The sequence below is a fragment of the Amphiura filiformis genome, chromosome 15 (assembly GCF_039555335.1).
Source record: "Amphiura filiformis chromosome 15, Afil_fr2py, whole genome shotgun sequence".
In the NCBI taxonomy this organism is placed as follows: Eukaryota; Metazoa; Echinodermata; class Ophiuroidea; order Amphilepidida; family Amphiuridae; genus Amphiura; species Amphiura filiformis.
Genome location: NC_092642.1, coordinates 2,137,065 through 2,163,989, shown reverse-complemented (window position 1 = coordinate 2,163,989; position 26,925 = coordinate 2,137,065). Strand labels below are relative to the sequence as shown.

General features: G+C 35.8%; 1 protein-coding gene across 3 annotated transcripts in view; it reads right to left on the bottom strand.

The window, feature by feature from the left end:
* The window catches only part of LOC140171140 (synaptotagmin-15-like), a 189,056-nt gene extending 171,200 nt beyond the window's left edge, over positions 1 to 17,856 (bottom strand). For all 3 annotated transcript variants that reach the window (XM_072194324.1, XM_072194321.1, XM_072194322.1), the window contains exon 1: positions 17,425 to 17,856. Coding sequence is in view for 2 of the 3 variants with exons in the window: in XM_072194321.1 (XP_072050422.1) it covers positions 17,425 to 17,497 (73 nt within the window). In the remaining variant the exon portion in view is untranslated. The remainder of the gene's footprint in view (positions 1 to 17,424) is intronic.
* Positions 17,857 to 26,925: the final 9,069 nt, after the last annotated feature.

Here is a 26,925-nt window from a genome sequence, read left to right as displayed (position 1 = left end):
CACGGACTGTTAATGAAAGAAAAAGATTCCCAAAATGTGAGAAAAAATTGAAGAATTTGCCAGTTACTTGTCCCTAGCCAGTGGCTAACCTTTTCATAATAATTTGCAGGAAGTAAGACGACCTTCGAGTATTCACTGCATTACCTTATAATCTACGGAAACTTAACAAATTACGCAAAATATGGAGATATCTTGTATAAGATCATACTAGCAGTCCACGTTTTACTTAAATACCTCAGCAATAGTTAACAGGTTTGCAGCCCGTCAACTAGTGGAAACTCAGACAAAGTATGTCATCAAAATACCCGTTTAAATCTCTATAAATGTTTTTTTTTAATGTTGCATCATATAATGCCCAAAACTAGACTTCTCCGTAGTCTACTTGCCCACTCTGCATACTCTGGCTATTATATTTAAGCATAACACTCTGATTTGTATTAATTTGTGTACATATTCACTCTTCCAATATGCCTTAAAAGAGAGGTCTTCAACCTCCCAACTATTTCATATGAAGCAGTATCATGGGCACTAACATCAGCAGCAGCCCAAAACAACAGGGAAAGAATGGACCTGGGCCGGCCATGATCAGCCGCAGCTCGTTGGAGCTCACACATTAGACACCTTATGGGAGGAAGCGAAGTAGAGCACGCCAGCGGAAGCGATGGAGGGACGAGCTGCAACATTACTGGGAAGAAGTGAACTGGTATCAACAACCATAAAACAGAGACACGTGTAAACACATACTGAGGCAGTTGATTGATACTGGCTGAAAAAGTAGGTAAAGTAAGTAAGTGTACAATTGATAGATTTTCACATCTGAAATTTTGAGTCGCCGTATTCCCTCTGTTTGTTAGCTTCCCAAGTGGACTACCTACTTTGGATTGCAGTTAACATGCTAAACACGGGTGTCTATATGAAGATTGTCGAATTTCTGGGCAACTAAAATTGACCATGATGTAATGCATCTTGAAATGGATCTGGCTTGTGATTGGTCGCTCAGATCTCGTTATGGTTTAAATTCTCCGGGCACGTGTCATTACGTCCAAACAGCCTGGGCAGCAAAATTAATGGAGCGTTCACCGGCCGATTTAAGATTAACAGGTGGAGATTTCAATAATCTTTCAGTAGAAAATCAAAGTGAATGAGCTGGTTTGTACGTGCAGAGCGTAGCAGACAGGTAAGTTGGTAACGTATCTTCAAAGTTCTGAAAAGCAAGAACAACTTACACTGAATCCGAAATATAAAGGCAGCCAGTGAAGCTCATATCGTCAGTCTGCTACGCTAATTGCCTAAGTCATCTTTTGTCATTTTGAGAACAAAGAACAAAATGTGGTTCGATCATGCATCAGTTGCGTAATCACCCTAATTATTTTGGATTATTCCCTTTCATTTGTATTCTAATAAAGAACTTTGGGAATAGGACTCGCTAAATATTTTAACCGGCGAGGTAGGTACCAGGGAATAATCACACGGCTTGGTAGATGCGTCTTGGTTCACTCGTCTCGACTAGTCCCCCAGATTGGTATTCGGTTCCTCGTCTCTTCATCATAGGCCTGAGTAGGGGCGCTAAAATAAAGTTCTTCATAGAACCAGAGGTTCAACCAGGGACTTATTTAGGCTTTTAGAATCAGCCAAGCACGAGTATTATCACACAAACATGAAGACAATCAAAACCCAATTTACTGTTAATTAAGTTATATTTATTACTTACTACATCTTCTTCATTCGGTATGAAACTTTATATTAAAACTAACACGTGAACTAGGAGTAGAACAAACTCCATTATCAAGTAATAACTAGCGAGAATTATTCTCGCTCTAAAATAAGAAGTTGAATTTTGACGCACACGGAGAGTTTATGGAGAGATGTTAACCATCTGAGTGAATGCCACAGACTACAATTCATTCTCAGTTTGCGTCGTCCACAAAACTTCTCTTTACAAAAGACCATTGTGACGTTTAACGATAGTCTAATCGAAATGATACGAGAGAGTGATCTCACTCGAGGTGAATGACACCATAATTTTTGAATAAATAAATAAATTAAAATAGAAGGCACGGGCTATAAAATAATATATCGCCACAACAGTATCATTTTGTTCTTGTGCAAAGATTGGTGAATAAATATGTTTAAATGTATGCTTGAACCATATTTTGTACTTTGTTCTCAAAATTACAAAAATGACTTAGGCAAAAAGCCTAGCAGGCTGACGATATATGACGGGGTGATATGCCCATACTTCCTCTTCTTCATGATTAAATTTTGTATTCTTTGAAGTCTGTTAAGTTGGTCAGTGGAGATGCCAGTCAAGGACGAGTTACAGAAGTCAAGACATGATGTTATAATTGAATTGACAAGACATGGTTTAGCGCTATCAGACAGATAATGTCGGCAAATATCACTGATGTGACTAGTCGACTGGACATGGATAGCGTTTGATTCAATCTCACCCAAGGTACTTAGACTCCTGTATTTTGATATCTGAATTCAAAATTTTGATAGAATTACTAGCCACTTGATTAACATGAGACGTGGTGCCCACAATCATAACCTCGGTCTTATCTGTGTTTAGCATTAGCTTATTGCTGTTCACACATAAAATGTCACTGATACATTCCTGAATTGCGATCTTAGTTAACTCAAACTTCTCAGGTGGTCAACTTTGAAAGACAAAGGTATCATCGGCATACTAATGGAAAGAGCAATTGCGAAGATTGATGACATCTGAGAGGGATTGGGAATATAATGTAAACAAAACTGCCCCCAATACCGAGCCCTGTGGAACCCCGTACAAAAAGGGGCACGGATTTGAAATAGGGCCATTAACAATGACAGATTACTATCATGCTTAGTGTTTGTCGTTAAATCGGATTGATAAACATGTATTATTGAAAGTTTGTGTTAGAGACAACGTCCCGTGGTAAAGTACTGCTCAAAATCTCAAGTACATAGTCGATTTCGAACTCGGGCCATCGCGATTAATAAACTGGTAGATTCCAAAATCAGAATTGTTCAGTATTGAAGTGAGTCATTACAAATGCCAAGATATGTTGCATTCAATAACATAGGCCTACGTATATTAACTTTTACTGTCATTATGTAAACTCTTTATGACCATTTACATCTCTTTATAATCACTTTAATTTTAATAAGCATCAGTATAATTTAGCGTTCAACGGAATGCGTTCATCATGATTAATAACATATTTTTATTTTTCAAAAATCGACTATCGCATAGTCTAGCCAAAACCTGAAATACTCTTTTAACATTTCAGCTTTCCCAAGTCATCATTGTGCGATCGTTTTCCAAGCAAACGGATATCGTTAGCTCAGACAAAGACAAAGGCATTTAGCTTTCCATTATACAGTAGTTACGACGAATTCGTTTTACGATGTCACCATCCATTTTCATATTATCTATGCATGATGAATCTAATCTAAGTACCAAGCGTTTATAATAACTAACTAGGCTGTAAAGCAAGCTCAAATTCGCTATTCATCAGACAGCCGATCATATTTCCCAGTTAGTGCTCGCTACTGAATACAAGTTTAATCACGTTTCATTCACAACCAAGGAATATATTTTCATTGATGTTGCAAACTACTATTACTTAAGGATATATGCTTTTGAAAGACATGTGTCGGGAAATGCTGGTATTCCGGTGTCCTTGTTTGCGTTATGTAACAAAACAATTGGATGCATCAGATAAGAAATGGCTGCAAATAACTTTGTTGTACTGTATTGAACTATGGCCAAGAAGGGTTTAATGTGTCCTAGACGCATATCACAAATATTACATTCACACATGCGCGTAAACAGCGTTGACGTTCCGAGGAGGTAAAAACCAAATTATCATCAAAAAAGCTTATTTAGTAAAGACCCGCTCAAACGGTCACTAAACTGTAGACAAGTACATCCTCTGTCCAATTGGTCGACAGAGGGCTCCACTCAATGTGCTTTGCGTTTATTTTGAACTAGGCCAGAAATTGGAATTACAATAAATAAATAAACAAATAAATAAGTAAGTATATAAACATTAATAGATCAATAAATCGTCTCACCCAGTAAAAATCATGAATATGGGGAAAAATAAACCCATTATAAGGAGTCTTGTGATGTCATGTATTGAATCCATACTTTCAATGAGTGTGGGTTTTATTTTTTCAATATTTGAGCTCAAACACTGCTACCTCAGGCACAGCTTCGACTCGCTTTAAAAGGTGTTCCATAAAAATTAGCTCCCCTCCTCTCAGCTTGCTAAAATAATCTTGCCCCTCCCATTTTACTCTTCCCCCGGGTTCATAATTATTATTACACAACCGCTTTTAGATTCAATTCACATACCAACCCGTTTGCTATATAATTTTGTTTATTCTATATCTTTAAGCATGACATGAAAAATCTCATTTGCTATCAAACGCAGGCATTGCTATTAACGACGACGACAACAACAGCAAGTTATCAACGATTAAACACAAATAAATGCACCTCACATAGTATAGATAGTTATACATAAGGGCTATAAAATACAGATACATACACGAACCAGCAACACAGCACACGCCTATAATGCAATATATATAATATGCATCATGACCTGATCACCTGCAACAACATTAAAGATGCAACAGGTTCACTAGCATAGATTAATGTTCTTCTCCAGCGTTCCTATTCTCCGTTTATGTGACATAATAGTCATGATAGTGCATTCAAATGCTTTACTACACGTAAGCCATAAGGTTGTTGTGTGATATATTGTAAGAGAACGACGATAATAACAAGCCGAATTTATCATGTTTATGGAACAAAATGAAAAGGACCCAATACAACACTGTCACACAAGCAAATAGCTGAATATCTGGAAATAAGCATTGTTACTTTATAAAGTGCTCAAAAGACTCCAGGATAATTATTTTAGACCGTGTTTTAACACAACAATGATGATAATAATCCCGATCAATGTAAGGTTTTATTTACCAAACTAATATTTAATGACCCCAATGCTGGTCAGACAAACATATGAGTTGAATTGAATATCCGGAAATTAGCAATATATATCAAAATAGTGCTTTCAATAATGATTTAGATCGTACTTAGGCAATGTCGGGTTAAATATTACCTTTTCTTATTCAATGCTCACCTTTGCCTGTACTAAAACGTAATCGAATCCATTCAATGTCTTAACTCGCAGTCTCCAATAATATAACCACGATATAACATGTTATGGATTTGTCATTGTATTCACAACCAACGGAGTAGTAAACAAGAATTGGAAGTTGGGCCATCTGTGCTATGACGGTGTGTGCGTTGACTCAGCCTAAATATTTTAAATACAGATATTGTAAGGTTACTTTTATGTGTGTCACTCATTTGGTAATACCAAGGTCGGTCTGTATGTAATGAAAGTTGACAATTGACCCCATATATTGAATATTTGGATGGAATTTGTTTATGATCACGTTTGTCTTCAAACCATATCATGTGTATATGATACCATATACTTGATTACTTAACAGCATTAGCATAAAACAATAGACTAGGGACACTGCCAAATCGCGATAAAAGGCGGGACTTTTAAATTACAACAAAGACATGTGTTTAAAACTTCCGAGAACAGCAAAAGTATATAATGTATATGACTAGTTTGGGGAGCAGAAATAAACACTAGGTCCTGGGTCTGCCTTTTGTAAAATCTGGGTGGAAATGCAACAACTTTTAACTTTAACAACTTCAACAACATTATTCTGCAAAAATGGCGAAAATGAAAAAGCAGTTATTACCAATGACATTAATTATATTCAAAATGAAACAGATTAAAATATAATGACTGGTCACATGTGAAAAATGCAAAAACATAGGGGGGGGGGGGTGGCTGAAAAATATGACCACAAATTTTCCTGGGAAAATTGAGTTTATTTGCTTTTCTATGGGCCCCGAAATTTTTTGGTGAACGGTCCCTTATATTAAAGGAGAGCAAACAAAAATACAACGCATTACAATGTAATGTAACGTCACTTCCACAACCAACAGACTTGCATGATCATTGATGTCATATGACTCATAACCAGTTTTTCGTCCATCACATTGGGAGGTTTTCATCATGTTTGACAGGGGCGTAGCAAGAGCATCGGGGGCCCATGGACAAGGAGCAATACGGGCCCTTTTAATCAGGGCTGGATTTACCTTATGGGGGCCCTGGACCACGCAGCAAAATTTGGAGGCCCCATATGCCGAGGAAGGCATGTGCACTCAAGTCAGTGGCCAATATTGGTTTACGTATAATAATAAAGGGGGGGACTAACATATTTTAGCCCCAGATCAACATGAATTTTGTTACTTTAATGCGCGCAAAGCGCGAAAATTTTTACAATTTGCTCTATTTTGGCCAAAAAACATGCTGTTATTGGGGTTAAAAGAAAGATGGGGCCCATCTAGCCCAATGGTAATTCCGGCCCTGCTCTCCATTATCGGCCTTTAATAACTTTCGATTTTGTGCTCGGGGCCCCTGAACTCTCGGGGCCCATGGACAACCGGAAACCAGTTTCCAGGGAAAGTGGATGAGATGTTCATATCTGATGAAGTCCTCCGATATGATGTGATTACATTGTAGGACAAAAATCGTTATTGATTTGAAGAACAAACCTGATGATTCCGTTCATCGAAAAACAAAACATTGGCTCGGTTTAAATTTGTTGCAGCGCAGTTTTAAAAAAAATAGCAAAAAGTCATTTCATTGATCTCTTCATAGCGAGTGGGTAGAAGAAATCAAATATTACAGATAAACTTTTGTAGGTCCTGTGTTTCTTGAGTTATGCTGTAAAGAGGGCTGAAACAACAACACTTTTGTAAAACGTTTATAACTCATTAACAACAATAAATTAAGGAAGTTTTCAAAGTATATGATTTGTAGAAAGAACCTTTGCAAACCATCAAAGGGTCCTTTTTCAATAATAATAATGACTGCTTCGTTTACACTTAAATTGGGCGCTAGATGCATCTCATTGTTGATAGTGCCAAACTACTCAATATGCCTATTGTTGAAGATGATAATAAGCTTGTACCTATTTCTATAGAACTGTTTGTTTGCTTTGTGTAAGATGTTAAAATAATCCAGGGCGTGGTATAGGTTTCTCCAGGTCCCTTAGAATGGCGAAGAGCAAGACGACAAAGACGGAATAAACACAACAAATACGATATATATGCCACGATGCACACACATACATAACTAGATACGCTTAGGATATTCAAAGTTTGGATATCAGTCTATGCTAGACAGCAGGAACCTTTACACGCGGTTTTCTCAGAAATGCGAACAAGTAGATCAGGCTTGAATTATAATCAAAGATATTATATTTGAAAACATGTCAACTTGCATTCGTTTTAAATCCATGAAGTTATGCGTCTCATCTAATAGAAGCGAATGGGTGTTCTTATAATTACAGAAATGAAACACATACAGCTTAATACATGGTGTCCTCACCCCCCCCCCAAAAAAAAAGGGGAGAAACCTCATTGCCATTTTAAAGAAAGGTACCCCTTTCTCACTCTGTCCACGGATATCAAACAGAGTGGATGGGATGGGTCATGCTGTGAAGGCCACTTCACAGGCCACTGCAAGATCACCAGACCTCACACCACTTGATTTCTTCCTTTCATGCAATATCCCAGATCTCCGCAAACGTATTACTGCTGCACTCTCAAGTATCCGGCGCATGAGGATTATACGGAACGCAATTGATACAATGAGGACCAGGGCTGAAACCTGTATTTGCCAAGGAGGCAACCTGGTAGAGAGTAAAATAAGAAATGACTTATGTTGTAAATAAAAAGAAAGCAAGAAACAACAAAGTACGAAGTAAGAAACACAATAAAACAAAAAGGAATAAATAACCAAGAAAAGGTAAGTAATTGCAAGTACGGCAAAAGAAGTCCCATCCCACATCCATTTACCCAAAATCAATGACACTTAACAAAATCCATAGCCCATAAACCCACCGGTCAAGCCCATTCCGTAAATAAAGTTATTTTATAAAGTTATCATTGAGGAATGTTTGATATTCATGCATGGTACGTGTACTCCTATTCAATCTTGAAATACTATTGTAGCCAAACCTCCTCCGTGGTCAGAGTAAAAAACGGGTACTTTTCTTTAAAATGGCATATCTTCAAAAGTTGCGAGGCGATTGAAATAATTGTTTTGGTTTATTAAAGCTTACAATTAAAGGTTTCTTTAAATACCAAAATATATTTGATCAACTTTTCAAAATATGAGAAAAATCGGGCGCAACAGGAGTTCTCGTTTTTTTGGGACACCCTGTATAACACAATGGTGGGATAATTACTAACCTAAAACGACGTGTTACATTTTGTTTTATCAATGCAAAATGTACCAGTAGTCGTAGGTGCGAATATGTCTACCCACACCCACACAGTAGTCTCCAAAGACAGTTCGGTGAAAACAAATTAGGTTTACTTTGAATGTTATATATAGTTTTATGCTTCAAATATCTTATTATTATTAAACGTTGCCTATGTAAATAATTAAAGTTAAGTACGTTAAAAATAATCGAGGGCGTGATGGGTTTTTTTCCGTAGTGGATAAGTTTGGTAATCAGCACCAAAGAAAAAACACGTGTGATATAATAGGCTATAACTATACAGTACATATTTGTTTTGAATGTCACAGTTTTTGGCACAAAGGTGTAAATATTAGACATTTCACCTGGAAAAAACAGAAAAAGGTTTTAATATATTTCAAGGATATAGACAAATAAAATATGTCCCTTACAGTGGATAGAATAGATCGGCTGTTCTACCACCTCGGGTGTCCAAAGCGACAGTTCTAACAAATTGCGGTCGTGGTAACTTTTGGCGAGAAATGCTCATTAAACCTCATAGAACAATGTTCAAATTTAATAATCAAACTTTGGTTAGAGAGCAATAAAAACAGCTCATTTGAAACATAATGTAATTTTGGTTGAATATCAATAAATCTCCAATTTCAACGTTAATTTAAAAATATACGGTTGGATAATGTTACCCTTAGTGTACACGCAGCACGCTTTCCTTAAATGTCACATATTAATGCCACACGTCTTGATATAAGGTAAAAATAGAAACATTCAGGACATGAGGGTTTCCGCATTAAATTATCTTTTAATCTACGGCAACTTAACAAACTTAACAATATGTGATATAGGTCATCAGGATTGTCCATACTAGCACTCCATGTTTTTTGTTGAAATACCTTAGCAACAGGTTCAACCTGGTTCGCAGCTCTTCATCATAAAAGAAACCCAAATAAGCTATGTCATCAAAATGTCGATTTGCTGATTTAAGTCACTTCACATTACAAATATGGGAATTAACCTTTGGCAATGATCACATAATGACGAAAACTGAAATGCTCTTTTAACGATTTTTAAAAGCTTTTCAAATGCATTGTTTTCCGTTAGTTTTCCACGAATATATTTCGATAGTTCAGACAGCGACCCGTTTCTTTCGATCAGGTATTTCGTTTTCCATGGTGGTTATGACATCTTTTAAGATTACCATGTCACCATCAATTTTTTCATTTCATCTAAACATGATGAATTAAATCTAATCTGTCTAAGTACCTAGCGTTTATAATACCTAACCGATATTAACTAGGCTGTAAAGCAAGCTCATATTCCCAATTCAAAAGACAACCGATCATATTTCCCAGTTTGAGCTCGCTAGTGTATAGAAGTGTAATCCTATTTCACGCATAGCCAAGGAATATATTTTCATGGATGTTGCTAACTACAATTACTTAAGGTTTATCCTTTTGAAAGATGTAAACACTTCCATGTGGCGGAAAATTCTGGTATTCCGGTTTCCTAGTTTGCGTCAACAGGGGGCTCCCGTTGATGTGCTATCTGTTTATTTTAAAGCCGGGCATATATATGAATAAAAATAAATAAATAAACAAATAAATAAATAAATAAATAAATAAATAAATAAATAAATAAATAAATAAATAAATAAATAAATAAATAAATAAATAAATAAATAAATATATAAATAAATACATAAATAAATAGATAAATAAATAAATAAATAAATAAATAAATAAATAAATAAATAAATAAATAAATAAAGGAAGAAATTAAATCAATCAATCAATCAATCAATCAATCAATCAATCAATCAATCAATCAATCAATCAATCAATCAATAAACAAGAAAAGTTATTACTACGCTTAGTCCGTGGATAAAGTATTTCTCACTTTATAACTTCCATCGTGATTTGGATACAGAATCACAGTGAAAGGAGTCCTCAAAATTCGTAACGACAATGATGTTGAAAATATTACAGGTTTGTGGACTACATGTGTTTCTTAAGTTCGATCATTAGCAATACTGACATCAATAATGAAGTCTGTCTAAACTGTTTAATAGGTACGTGGTTTGCAATATGTGACGTGTCATGTCAAAAGGAGACACTTTTGGGCAGGATCATAAATGGAGAAATAGCCAAAAATGTGCCGGTGGGTGATTTTTTCACAATTTGGGTTTGTTGCGAATTTGTGATGTCATTAATACTGAAAGTATTGTCTGATAGTTTTAGACCAGAATATAACTGGCATCTTGTAGTTTTTGAGACATTTTTCAAGTTAATTCCTACTCTCAACATTGTCAAAATTATTTTTAAAGGCCGATATCTCAATTTCCTATTTTATAATACCATAACTTTCGAACTCAATATCTTCGCTTAGGAATGTCCGATTTCATTGGGGAAAACGGCGTTGTGGAGCAAAATATCTCTTTATTTAAGATATGTAAAAAACTCCAAATTCATAACCTGCCCAAAAGTGTCTCCTTTTGACATGACACGTCACATATAATGATCGACCCACCCAGACATTACGAAATTCAAATTGTATATTCTGACGTGTGGTATATTGACGCTGGGTCTAGCAATGTTTGGAAACTAATAACTCATAACATGATTTAACCAACAGCATAGCGGGTGAGTAAACATTTAGAAATCAGCGTAATACTAATAAAATGCAGCAGATGTATGTACCTGTACATTTCATATACAATATTTTATGTTTTCCATAAAAGATGCGTTTGAACACATTAAAAATAAGATTTTTGTTTCAAGATCATCCGCGAGAATTGTGCTATTGCGCAAATCTGAATGAAAATGTTTAAAAATTAAGACAGAGATTTGTCATAAGAAGTTTGTCATAATTTCAATCAAAAAGTTCATCCTTTTTATTAAATTTTAATGGAGAATATTGATTCAGCAATTTGCTTGTCTCTATTTTAAGGGGTGTTAAGTATGTGCTTAATGCGTGCATATATCATAATTATAATGCTAAAAAAGCTGAAACTTTTGACAGAAAAACAATTTGCAGCAACATTTTTCAAAGATTTCTTCAGAATTTTGATGCAGAGTGTCTTTGACAGCTACATATTGTAAGATATGTTAATTCATTCCACGGTGAACTTTAAAACTGGGTTCGCGAAGTACGCTGTACGTGCTTCATACCTTCTAGGCAAAGTGACTTGGAAATAGAAAAAAACTGTTACATGTACGCCCTATGTATTTATGTAGATTTATCATGTGACTGATTTTAAACATGTCAAATTTTTCCAGCTGTATTTTCACCAAAATAATCCATCATTGCTATACTGCTCTCACAAGAAAAAATGTATTTATATTTTTACTTAATATTTAAAGATAATTAACCACAAATATTTCTGTGGGGTAGAATCACTGTTTACATTGGAGTCAGATTTGTTTGGGGATTGATGTCTCCTCGGTGATAAAGTATCTTATACGGTAAAATGTTGCATAAGAAATTGGCGTTTCAGATAATATCATGTATTATATAGCGAAAAAAGCAAATTATAACAGCAAATTTTGATACATTCACTTATACTTGAAGTAATAGTGTTAGACTAAAGTCCCATGTAGCTAGTGCCTTACTTGACTCGTGGCAAGGAAGCTTGCCCTGTGCTTGAGGTTACAGGTTCGATTCCAGACTAATCATTTGGCAAAATGTTTCATTCAATGTTTTTGTGCATGGACAAATGTGTAAATCCGAGATGTGTAATTCCGTCGATCATCTCAGATGATATGAACTGATAATAAATACCATAAAAATTCGATAGTTAGCATATGTGCTCACTATCGAGCGCTTTTAAAACATGCAAACATGAAGAGCTCATCCACAAAAGTGTAAAGGGTTTTGAGCAAATCATCGATACACATAGTTGAATACATGAATACAAAACCCACACAAGTCCATGGGAAGTGATTTTGAGAGAAAACCCTGTGTATCATTTTAATTCCTTCAGATAGATTTACCTGGTCAATATGGTAAGTTTTACGTGCAAATGAATGGATTATCCTGTATTAGGTATGCCAATTAGCATTTCAGGGACTTCGTGGGGTTCATTTTAATGCTGGACTTGGGTGGTTTTTTAATCATATACAAAGACAACAATGTTGGAATGAGATTACCACTAGTAAGATAATACAAAATAAAGCACACAGGTATGTATAATGTTTATAAGCATTCTGCCATGTAATATAAATCACACACTTTCCTTTATTAAACCCATTTTTTTTTTCAAAAGTCACTCTCCAGTAATGAATGTGTTACAAGTGGACTTTTATACATTCTGGATATTGGGTGGTTCTTTCATACATGCTACTTTCCACGTGCTCAATAGACATGAATTGGATGAATTGGAGTTGTTCTTTCATACATATGACATGCCTATGTATAGCAACAATTTCCCATGCTTAACTCAATTTGGCCAAAGTATGGACTTGGGTGGGTTTTGTATTCATATATTCAGTTATACGAATAAGTAAACCTGCAAATGTTTGTCTCAACCCCATTAGCTTAGTTGGCAAAGCGCCGAACTTTGGTATAATTTTATGTTTTCTAAAGCGCTCGATAGTAAGCACATGTGCTAACTGTCGAGATTTTACGGTACCTAGCGCTGCATATTGACATTTCACACAAATACTATCATGTTGGCTATTTATATGTACATATTTTTTAAACCTGTTTAAAAGAGTTCGCGAAGCTGAGGTATTTGAATGATATATGAGTTACTTATGTAGCAGCCAGCTTTAGTCATCAAAATTATGCCTCCCGTATGTAACTCAAATCCTATGTCATAAATATTTCTCTATTAGATTGAACTGCTGTATCGCTGTTTAAACATAAATCGACTTTCACGAACGCGCATAACATAAAAACACATGAATGTTATTCCAAAGCCTTCATGCTTAGCATATCCACAGCAAGGCCACTCTTGATCGTTTTATAAAGATAAAATATACCTTGAAAATGATGGATGGTACGCAAGTATTTTAGCATGGGGTATCGTGAATGATAAGACCTGTAAACATGGCCGGAGGTATTAACATTAAGCGTTTTGAAAGACAATAACCATATATAACGTTATGCATGTGTTTCAGATATTATTAGCAATGATAAAGGGATTTAATGTGTCTTTGTTTGCGACTTATTCTATCGTTGCGCAGACCAAATAAATGAGGAACTAACCCTGTTCTCTACTCGACCCTTATAAGATAAAACATGCTAAAAATTAGACTTTCATTATTACCCAAGGAAACATAATGTTTACATACATCAGGCGCACAAAACATACAAAAATACACATTCACCGAATATAGATATCAACTAACTACCACTAGACAGAAACACAGCTACTCTTAAGCTGAAACGGCCTCCTTGCAAAAAATCTCAATATTGCACATTTGCATGTCAGAATACATGTAACAGCTTTAAACTCTTGGTTGGTTGCAAGTAGCTCCCGGTTCGATCACTGACAAATTCGGCTTAATCAGGATCTACTTTGGCTCTACTTTTTCACAAAATAGAGCTCAGTTCAAACCCTGCTATTGTTCTTTGAAGATAATAATAATATCGTGCATCATGGATCCCAATACAAAGTCAGATAAACATTATAGTTGCATTGAACATCCGGAAATTAACATTGTCGCTCAGAAAGTGCTTAAAAGACTCCCAATTATTTAGATTGTGGTTAGTAATGTCCGGTTAAATATTACCTTTACTTATTCAATGCTTATCTTTTCCCGCAATATGATGTAATATTGAACCTATTCAATAAAGGTATAGTATTTAACTAGCAGTCTCAAGACTCAAACATTATAAGACTTGGTGGGGATTGATGAATGCATTTACTATGCTTATTGACACTGTTCATATCATATTAAGTTAGGCCTCATCTGACCTTATATTAATGCAGATGTTCCATTTGGAAATTTAATGTTTTAGCATTTCATTAGGTGCGCAAAACGTGACTATGGCAGATATAAAACTGTTATAAAACATCAATAAAACTACTCAATGCAAGCATGGTAAGAACATACAACATGAAACAGTTCAATAATTATCCGTAGAAAATTACCAGCACATCGCATGTACATGTATTTTAGCCTTCCGTTAGAAATTGGACGAGAAAGGAAGACAGATCTAAAATCTCAACAAAATTGTCCACAGCTTCAGATTATTTTTTTTCAATATCCGTAAACAACTTGCAAAATAGATAGTAGAATTTACATTGAAGGCAAAATAATTCTTGAAGTTGTTTTTAATATTGTATTGAATTTCTTGGCAAATTTCAGTTTTCTCTTCAGCAGAGTTAGTATATATTTCAATATTTAAACAGATGTTATTATAGAATAATGCAGATTAATTTCAGCAGAGCCGTGTACCGTATCGTGTATTTATCTTGTTCTATTTGTTTATCTCTATCATCATCTGTGTTTCGGTAATATCTTCCCACGCAAGCCACTTGATTTTTTTTCTGTAATTGAAATAACCAAGTTATATGCTTGAGTTTATTTGTGTCAACTCATTGTGTGTTGGTATTACTTTCACATGTCCCTTAACATATTAATGACCCAATTTATTCAATCAGAAAGAAATGGTGTGCTAATGGCGTTCAAATATGTTTCACCTTTTGACTTTAATTACATTTGGTTAAACCATTTTTTTTTCACAAAACCACAACAATTTAAAATTTTTACTCAAAACAACAACAAGAATAATACAAAAGTTAAAAGAGTTGATAAACATTGCTCTAGTAGAATTGTGTTCTTGTTCACAATTGACTCTAAAACTGTTTCATCATGGTATTTTTCTTTCTCAACATGTACAGAGAGAAAGTTGATTACCGTAGGAATATGAAGATGATATTATTTATGTACAAAAAGTCAAATATTCTTCTTCATCATGTCCATTATTTTTGCATTATTCGTAAATGCTTCAAATTTATATATATTGTCTGGCTTCAATAACTAGTTACAACCAATTCCACAACAAACAATTCATTAATGCTGAATTACAATAGACAATTGCGCAAAATAACCCAAATCTTTCAGATTCTTACAATAACTGTATTATAAAACTACTAAGAGAAACACATGGGTCCCAAAATATCGGGAATAAGTACTATTTGACAGTCGATATTCACTGCATGTGCAGACACCCAGGCATACAAACTCTTCCTTTACTAAATTGTGTCAGCTTCTAAAGGCCATAATATGTCAAAATGATAAAAGAGGCGCTGCAAAGGAGAAAATTGAGACAACTCTACTCAAAAGAGGCATGTCCGGATGTAGATCTGCTCTACTTTCAATGGAGGGTTTCAGTGCAGCTAAATAACCCTGGTACATCCCTGATTGGTATTCACTAGCCATCACACACGGTACCAAGGGAGACGCGGTTTTGCCAGTGGGCCTTTTTAGTAAGAATAAAATAGTGAAGGATGGATGCGACATTATTGAAGAATCCGTAATGGGACGGGAAAAGAAACCATGGTTAATTGAACGATGGTGGTTAAACGTGGCACGCGTAGTTCTTGACGCTGTAAGAGAGAAAACCAACGCGATGCTTCTTCTGTTTATTACCTAATCAATAAAGTTATTAGGAGGTACACAAGTGCCTCAATTGGTCAAAATGAACGTATCCAATAATGCATAGCCCGGTGGCTAGGGTATTTGCTAGGTTGACTTAGTGGGAATACATGTAACTGGAAAGGCGTTCATTGGTCGTTAACAAGCTAGTGAGAGTGAGCAACTAATTATATTCATCGAGATGGTTGGCTTACTGCATAAAAACAAAACACCTGCTATAAGTGCAAAGGTACTTTTCACGTCCTTAACATTTTCAAGTCTTTTAGTGTACACCAACAAGTCGGTTATGCGATATCACAGACCTAAGAGAGCCAGGACACACAAAGCCCAAAAAGTACTTGAAATGTTACTATATCTCCACGCTAGCGGTGCTGCATTACGGTACGTTGAGACTGTAATCCATTATCAGAGTGCGGAAGGGATAGTTCCCTGTTAAGTGCCCCTGGTGTATTGAAGACTCTGGCGACATGGTTGTATGTGTGATGGCAATACCGTTGCTGACAAGCTCTGGAGACACCGTACAAAGTGAAGGTAGAGAGCTTCATTAAAGCTTGAATTACAGTCAAACTGGGAATCCTAACCAACTTTTCTTCTTCTCTCTCGCGCTCTTTTATTCTTATTTTTTTCCTACAGTCAACATAACGTTATATTGAGATATCACAATGGCTGACAGCCGAACGACAGTTTTTACTACACATACTACACGTAGCTTGAATTTAGCGGGGAGATAATCTTACTCCCTCTATTGACGTTGATGTGTAAATATTATAAGGTAAATTTTGATACCCTGGCGCGTTGCACATTACCAATGCAGCTTCCCTATGAAATTGCAGTCGGTTACTTAATTAATCAAGATGAGTTGATAGATTGGGGATGTAAATCCACACGTTGAATCGTTACTTTCTCCTTATACCTGGGAATTTTCTCAATGATTGATTTTCCCTTATATTCCCAAATCAAATGCTTGCTTTCTCATTGTTGCTGCGTTAGTCAAACCACTTAATACAGTATAGTAATTAAAACATTGACATTTGCATGCTTCATTTGATCTGCAATCGTATTTCAGGGTTAGTGAAATTTAAAATTGTGCATATTTTCTGTTTCATAACAAAATCACTTCATCATAAAAGGTCATAAAATGGATGTTGATTTTGTGAACATGATGGATTGTAAATCACGGCATATCTGACAGAGGTACACAATTACAGGCTAATGCAAAATTAATGGCTGACAAAAGTCTTAATTACATCACGCGGCAAAAAAAGCTGACTGCAATACCTTTGGGTGTTACTATAGTTTTCCTCCACACGATTGTATTACATGCAGCTTACAAAATGACAACTGTGTGGTTTGTAACAAAACAATTTGAACTATTAACAGGTGGGTGGTAACAAAAAATATATATATTTACAGGTGTCTTGAGAAATGTCTTTAATCTTTAATGAGAAATGAGTCGCCTACTCACCTGCCGTCATGGTATCTGCATTCCTACGATGACTTGCCCTAGAAATCTCACGGCTATTTCTATTGAGCTGCATACAACTCCTAGATCTTTCGACGATAGACACGTCCGAAAATGCACCATTAACGCAAATAGAATATTACAACCAAACACTGATTAGACAATACAGTCCTTGCTTGTATGTATGTGGGTATGTATATATATAGATATATATAGATATCACAGGCAGTTAGTTATCCATAGCGTACAAATCCTACTATGAAGTTACACACATGACAAATACACACTAGTCGTCTGATATAGTACTAAAATACATGCATGGTTACGCAGGGAGTGTTACGCTGCGATTTTAGTTGTATCCAAGTTTCTTGATTATGCGCCTCCAGCTGGGAAGATGGCACACTAAGCAACACTGTCTACGACGATTCCCCGACAAGGCCCTACACGCGTATGGAAGCACGTCATGAGTACTAAGTTCGTGAAAGGTCACGTGATTGAATACTGACAAAAAATAAAATGAAGAGGGAAATAGTGACCATGGGAAAAGGGGGATGTACCATTGTGATTAACGGGTGCACGCATTGATGAAAGTTAATGATAAAAGTACAAAGGTCGGTTAGTTTTCTTTATGAGGTAAGACAGCACAATGATGCACAAATCCACATAATTTTACATAATTTCAAAGGTATGTGGGCAACTACTATCACTATACTTAGAGACCACTTTCAGTCGATTGAATTGGTCGAAGTCTGTATATTAATGAATTCAATATGTGCATACTTATAGGTAATAGTGATATTGATTGTTGTACGGATGTTTCACCTGCAATTATTTTTCCGATCCCTTAATAAGCTCTTTACTCAACCCCAATTATCCTGGTAGTGACATCACACACAGTTATGAGGCGCAGAGGGTTTGGGATGAAACATAAGTATACTATTAATTAGTAGGAAAAGGTTGTGTTTCAATCACTTTAAATTTTCAATTCAAGGCTTCACAAACTGGTTATCTCAGTTCCATGACATCTTGTATTTTAAATACACCACTTCCCCTGATGTGTTTGGGGATTTGGGGATGCGCATTAGGTGTGTTAGTGGGGATGGTAATTACCTGCAAACGTGGACCAACATTAGGATAGACACGTCACAAATGTGGACACACCTGCAACCGTGGCTATAAGACCAGGACAACGTAAATAACGTAAAAATGCATTCAATTCGGGCTAAACAGTCTAAAATTGAATTTTTTTCTCGCGATTCGCACGTAAATGTCCTAGTAGAATCTAAAAACTTTGCCACTTGAGTGCACATGCCTTTCTCTCGGTACGTTTGGGGCCTCCAAATTTGGCTTGGCCCATGGCCCCAAAAAGGTAAATCCGGCCCTGGGTTCAGTACGGGTCAAGGTAGGATATGAAGTTGTCGGGTGTGTGGGGTAGGGTCACGGGGTCACGGGGTCACGGTGTGTCGATTGAAATCATATGTGTGTGTGTTCTCGGTTAGATAGGATTAAATCATATGCAGAGTGAGGTTCTTGTTTATAGGTATTTAAAACAGGTGGGGTGGTGTGTATGTGTGTGGGGGTGTAAATTATTATGAAAAAGTCTTTTATCCGAATGAATGAATTCAATATCACTGACATATTAAACTGGATTAAAAAGCTGCGCGGTTATTCCGGAAATGAATTCAAGCTGTTCTTTAAGGTAATAGTGATGATATTGATTGTTTTGTGGATCGATACTGTAATATTTCACCTGTAATTGTTTTTTTGACTGAAACGGTTTTGCCAATTTATAAGCACTTCACTTCCCCCAATCCCAATTATAATGACAAGGTCATCATAAGTAGAGTCTTGAGACGCATACAATGCAGATGTATATAGATTAATATACAGGTAATTAGAAAAAGGTGTGATTTTATTAACATATCACAACATTTTGTTCAATTCCATTAAATATTGTATTTGTGCTATCTGTAAATGATGACTGTTATCCTATATATCTGTTTACAATCAGCGTGTTTATAGTGAATATACCGCACTTTGAGTATATCGTATACGATAATCCTTGTATACGGTATGTCCGATACTCTTGCTGTTTATAGTGAGACACAGTTGCCGCACAAATTATATACCAACTAACATGATCGTACATTTGCAATGACCCTGAGGTCACACGAGGAATGTGTAAATATTGTGGCGCGAGCTATAAACAGTCCATTCAACATGATCATGGCGGCAAACATACGTACCTTCTAATTTGATAAATCTTGGGGGTGAGAATCGCTCCGAATGTCCAGCGCGCATTCTACGCATCATGAAGAAGCTCCTACTTCCGGTAATACCGTACACAATTTATGCTGGTGTGTTTATAGTGCAAATATCTCGTGACAATATCCTTCGGTTGAGAAGGATATCGATGTACCGCACATACACATACTGCTAGTGTTTATAGTGGGCAAATATCCGGATAATTTCTGACCGGATAGATATTATACCACAATGTACCGCACATCTGCTCCCACTATAAACACGCTGTATGTGTTACTGCTACACAATTCTAAATGCTGTGCAGGTTTTTCGGATCTTGGACTATCCTTTACGGAGGGAATATATTGAGGTGTGGTGGGCTTGTGGGGGTGTTTGCGAGGGTTGTGTGAGGTCCGTCCTCGGTATACAAGTAGTGGATGCAATTATATATGCACATGACCCAAAAATACATTAAAAATTACGTCATTTAACTTTTATCCGTAATAAAAAAACAGTCCCTGATTGATATGAGACTGTTATAAACATGTGTCCGTTTGTATACTCCTGAAAAACAGGAAAACCGACGACGACCTTTATGTAATCATGGAGTCGGTGACAACAAAAAATTAAGTCATCTATATTGAATTATTTCAACAACGCGCCTAAGGCAAATAATAATAATATCGAAGTGATCAACTGAAAGGTGGGGCAAATAGCAAATCCTTAACAATACCTGATGTAATGACAAATCTGTCATCGTGTAAGTCATTTGTACACATTGATATCAAAAAATGTGTACACATTGATATCAAATAATAACATCACTTTGATTTACTTCTTGAATCGCTTGAACCGCTACTCGTACAAGAGTAGCGATAAATCAATCACCGATATTACTTCTTGTGCTGAAAGAAATTGCGAGTCATTTTATTAGTAGTATGACTGACTACTTTTACTATGGATTTACCAATGTACCGTGTGGAAGGAGATGATGATTTACGTTTAAAGTTTTAATTGTTAAAACTATAATTTCGTCAATAAATTCAAGTAAAACTCTGAAACGTCAGAAATGAATGAAGCTTCACTATTGTTCTTTCTCCTTTGTAGATTTATTATTCATGTAAAAACATAAAGGAATGCCCATTGCAGAAAACGTCACAAAATGCAACCGTTGCTATTTTTCTTCAAAATATAAATCAACTCACGACCTTGAATCGTGGTATTACATGTTAACATGGTTAAGCTGATTTATTTATTCCCGATATACCTAAATCTTATCAAACTTCTTTGCAAAATTATATGTGTCGCAATTCATGTTATAAAATTAATCGATTGTTATTCCGTTACACTTCGTTTAGTTCAAACGATCCTTGTCATTGGCTCAGGGAATTTCAATTACGCAATTAAATCTTTTTCAATTAGGTCAATGGTGTAATACTTGTTTTTGCACCTCATTTCGGGTTTTGTCATCTGAAGTAATTCATGAATCTTTCTAGCATACATTCCTTTTTTTGCCGTCATTTTAGAAAGTCCCGACAGCCTTTGCAATTCATCCCTGCTGACGTATCGCACATCTTTATTGCGCAATTAACGTGCGCAGTGAAGATGCGCCATGAGATGCGAGCATTGATCATCAGGTGAATTCGCAAAAGATGTTGGACAAATAATAAGTGTTATTTTCTTGAAATAGGTGTTTTTAATTTTACACGGCTCTAGTTATTATACTGCGCCAATAAAGTATCCTTACACTTGGAAAAATAATCACAATTTCAAAACTGAACATTATCGGGGTAAATTTGTTTTTTAATAGATGCATCTAATCCTGCACATTATGACACCACATTGAATCCAATGTGACATCAAGAAGTAAAGTTACAAGCAATTGAATAGACAAAGGTCCAGTTTTAAAAGTGACAAACTGGCCTATACAAGGCGCAAAAAGATTCCAACAAGCGAAACAAAGAGACAACACAGTTTCTTCAATGAAGTGTTATTTAAAGCAGTTTTAATGTCAGTTTTTACTTCTCTGTACTTTTCATTTTTCATTAATTTGTCAGTTCTTTTGTTTCAGTTTTCTTTTGTTCCTTTTGTTTTAAATTAAAGCCAAACGCATAAATTAGCCATTCCCCACTCTCAAACCAGATGTCTAGTCTGTGGAGTTTTGAATAGGCCTGTTTGTCACTTTTAAAACTGGACCTTCGTCTAATCAAATGCTTGTAACTTTGCTTCTTGAAGTCACATTGGATTCAATGCGGTGTCATAATGTGCAGATGTGCATCTATTAAAAAACAAATTTACCCCAATATTTTTCAGTTTGGAAATCGTGATTATTTTTCCAAATGTAAGGATACTTTATTGGCGCAGTATATGATTCTAGCATCTATTGTTTGGGGGAAAATCTAACATTGAACAAGTAGTTTAATTTTGTTAAGTATCATATAATCCTCTGTATTATATAGTGTTTCTTCTGCTTTTAATATTAACAAATTATTGTCAAATGAGCATTAGTGGATTAGATTTGTTACCTTTCTTCCATGGCTATGTACTTTTCACTTTTCAAAACTATTGTTAGTTTTTGATTGCTACTACATATGAAATAAAACTGATATTGCTATTATTATTATAAGAAAATAAAACAAATACGATAAATTCATAAGTCGTGAAGAATCTGCATAATTACTGCCGCTTGCGCTTCAAAATACGGACCGCCGTGATAATTAATTTTGCCGTGCCCATAGCAAAAAGAAAAGGTATCGGTATAGTTCCGGCTACTATACGGGATAGTATCCGGTAGGTATTCTGGAGCTATCCAAAAGTATCTGCTAGCAGATACTAGTTGGATACTAGTATCGGTATAGTGGTACTATTCCGATACTATCCCGATACTAGTATCTGATACTATAGTATCGGAATAGTACCCGCTTTCAGCTGGCGCCAATCCATGTCACATGACTAATTAGAATAACTGCCATCGGCTTGGAGCCAAATTGCAATACAGTCAAGGAATGAGTTCCTCTGTTCAAAGGATAATATATACTGTTGTACAAGGAATTGTACAGTGTGTTCTATTTCTGGGCTTCACAATACAGGTATGGTTGTATTGGGTGACAGTTTTTGAACAGAACTTTATATTTTATCTAAATTTAGTATAAGCTTAAGAACATCGTACAATGTAGGCTATATCAAACCACGGAGTATGTTGAATTCTGCACCCAAGACAAAATGGTGCTCAATGCATGCAATAAATGTGAATGTGTTATTATTATATGCTTTTAGCATGCAATTGAGCATTCATAAGGTACATTTTCAATTGCTTTTTGCCACAAATGCTGCATGTATGTGCAATAATCAATTGCTACACATTTCACATTTAATGTATGTACAACAAGTATAATCATTTGAAATTTTCCAGTGACCTTGTCCGTATACCATGTAAATCTCTGGACATATCTCTATGACCATATTTGGGCAAAACAATTTACATGCGAAACAAATAGTATCAGATACTATCCCGATACTAGTATCAGGTACTATCCCGATACTAGTATCGGGCACTATTCCGATACTATTTTTCAGTGTCTCCCAGTAACAGTATCGGATACTATCCCGATACTATATGTCCATATATGGGCAAAAAATTTGCATGTGAAACATATCCGGATACTATACCGATACTAATATCCCACTAGGTAGCGGGTACTATTCCGGTATTAGTATCAGATACTATCCCGATACCTATTATATTTTGATATGGGTGATGTTGCAGTTGATCAAATCTGACAGTACTATTTCTATAACACAAGTCGTGTGAAATAACCAAGAGAGCAAATGAAGCAAGACATTTCTTAGTCAGTCTCTACAATAGTATCTTGTTTTGGGAAACGTGTTAAAGAGACCTTGAAACCCCGCAAGAGAGTTATAAATTTATCACCTATTATGGAGATGTCATTACGTGAAAGCTGCCTTTGACCTTGCTTTTACTCGATTTTATTTTTGTCTTTTTCATCCACATCACATATTGAGGTTTCGATTTTTATTTAGTATATAAAATGGAAGGATTGTTTTTTGCTCTTCTTTTATACGATATGTACAGATCTATATATTTCTATTTGTATAGGAAAGCGTCATTATTAACAGTAAAATTAACTTCATTTCATTCAGACTAACACAATCGAGTAATTCATTTAAATACATACAACTAGTATATATACTATTTAATTATTTTCCACTGTATTAAAAGAAACACAAACTTCCACTTGGTCATATTTTAACAACATACGCGATCATAGTCTCATACACATTAATTATTTTTGGAAATAAAAATCAAACATTGGTTTGATCTATTTTTTCATGTTATTACTAATCAGATGCCTCATGAGGTCACGATATAATGTGGTTCCAAAAATAGTTCCCTCATTTGGTTAATTTAGATTTAATTTAACATTTTATCTTATAACTTTTTCTACTCCATTAACTTAGCCTATCATCTCAAAATCATCTTGTTTAAATAAATTGATTGCACAGGTCGCGTGTATGGCTTCATCATTTCCCTCCACCGGTTTCTTGATCTTTCTGTGCATGCTCCCTTTCAGCCTACACTTGGCTCTGCAATTAAGTTACTTTAGTGCTATTATTTCAAATAATTACTTTAATTTGTCTTATTTACTATATATTAATTGCATGTTAAATTATTGAACATAATTCAATATTTAAAAATATTGAATTATGTTCAATATCTCTCACTTGATCATGGTTTTCTATTGTCTTAGTTATAGACACAAACTTGTTTATGATGTTTATATCTAGTACTTTTTATATGGGGTCAAAATCTTAGCCTATCATCTTGTTTAATTATATTCATTGCACATGATAATTTCGGCGCGGTTATTTTGAATATCGCGTGTTGAGAGCCGGCTGTTTTTATTCATTTTTATGGTCAATATGAGTTTGCTTTAAATAAAACCATGTGATTCGTGCTTGATAATTTTCACCTTCATCTTCAGTTATTTAGATACAGTGCATCCCTCATAATTGAGAATTGCTGCACCTTGAATATTAACATGGCGAGGCGAACAAAAGTGCTAGTGATGAACGTGAAGAACGTTTATTATTATACAGTGCTTCGTACAAGTAAAAATAGCATCAGCAACAATGGAAGCTGAATGCTAGCAAGACCGTGCTTAAATGCTTCTACGTACGGAGCTGCAATGAGGGATGGAGGAAGATCCCATAGCTTGATGGTAAATTAGAAAGAACGAGTACTGGAAAGCCAAACATCTTGTACGTCGTTGGATGAACTTATGACTATGGCCTCTCAGTGAATCAATGTTCCTGCCACTTATGATGGTAAGGGAACAAACCAAAAGATCGATGACGTCCTATAAACGAAACTAGTTTCGTGTAGGGGGGAGGGGGTAAAAATACTCGATTACGTTTGTACAAAAACATCGGTCTAAAAAAGGGTGTCATTATTAGTATTATGTCAAAATTTTCAACATTTCATTATTACGTTTCTGGCAGGGAAGGAGGGGGTCGGCTGAGAAACGAAACCAGTTACGTTTAAAGGACGCCATCGATCTTTTGGTTTGTTCCCTAAGGTAGTCAGCAGCAGGAATGTAACACATCACCACCTGCGATCTCATCCTCCTTTGGTGTAGTGTATCCCACTGCAGTGACTGAAGCATGTCAGTTACGCTACTAGTACGGTGATAATCACTAGTTACAAATCGTGCTGCCCGTCTCTATACAGCTTCTGAATATTTCAGAGCCTGGTTTAGCACATATTTATGGGACTTTGGTTTGGTGGTGTGAGATCTTTACCGATTTTTAACCCACCATCTACCCGTGGACAGGATGGACTATCAAACTCCGAGTGCTCCAGTTTGGCCTCATAGAACATCCACATGATGATGAAGATGCTAGTGGGGACTTATGATAATGTTCCTACGATTACAGAAATTGATTACTTTCATTAGAGGTTATTTGTTTACTTGCTGCTTACTTTGGTCGCCTGTTGTAGTCGGACGCCCTTGATGGCTCTCCAAAGTACATAACCAGTTTGATGTCAGGTCCTGTATCCTCCATGTATCCCGATGTAATCCTTCTTAGAGGGGCTCTGGCTCGTGTTGGGCTGCCACATCAGATCCATTGATGCTGCTTCCTCTTCTCTTTTTGTAGTGACTTGGGCTACTGATCCTGAGTTTCTCAGAAATTAATAACAGTTTCTCATACAGTTCAACATTGGTGGCGGGTGTTTGCCATGACACATCCGGTGCCTTCTGTAGGAGATGGGTACATATCACTGATCTCCTCATTTTTGATTAAGTTGTTGTTGTCTAAACTATATATTTTTGAAGTCTTGCACTAATTCCAAGTCACTTCAGTCTAGTGTTTTTATCGAAGAAGAAGCTCATTCACATTATTGACGGTATTTATTTGCACATACATACACCCCTACATACAGTCATGTCCAGCACCATTTGCAGCAAGATCAAGGCGCCAAAAAGGGAACACAAAACAGAAAACGGAAATACAATGCCTTTTGACAGATGTTACTGAATGTGCCTCTCTTATTTTAAGTGGAGAGGCCCACAGTTCTACAGTGCAGGTCCAGCGGCATTAAATGGAATGTCTCAATTGACAATCTTGGCGATCTTGTAACTGGGCCTGAAGTTTGTTTCATGAGTGAGATCTTGTCAATGACATACAGTGGTCCAGATCCTTGTAAACACTTGAAAGGTATACATAGACTTTGAACTCGATGCATTCCTGGATGGATAACGAGCGAAGATTGTGCATAAATTTTGCATAACTAGCCAGTCTGGCAGCATGTATTATAGTAGGCTATATTAATTGGGCGGCTTTGTTTTGAAGGGCAAAAAATGTCCAGGAATACGCATTTTTAGCTTATATTGGATCGCCAGCTGGTGCTAGACATTTTAAGTACATTTTCACTGCTGGTCAATTACCGTGCGAGGTATAATTTTATAAAATAATAGGTGAAAAGATATATATCTATATATATATATTTGTCTAGCACATATTGCATCTCCCTATAAACATGTTACTTGCTAATGGTAAAGTTACCTCTTTGAACTTATTTTTTTATAATCATGATATCGATGATAGCAGAATGTCATAAAACGTTTGTCCTTTTATCACAATAGATTCTGCGATTCTTCCATTAAGGCTGAAATTTAAGACGCAAATATTGATGTTCGTTACATTATCTTTACATGACGGAAAAAATATGTTCCATTT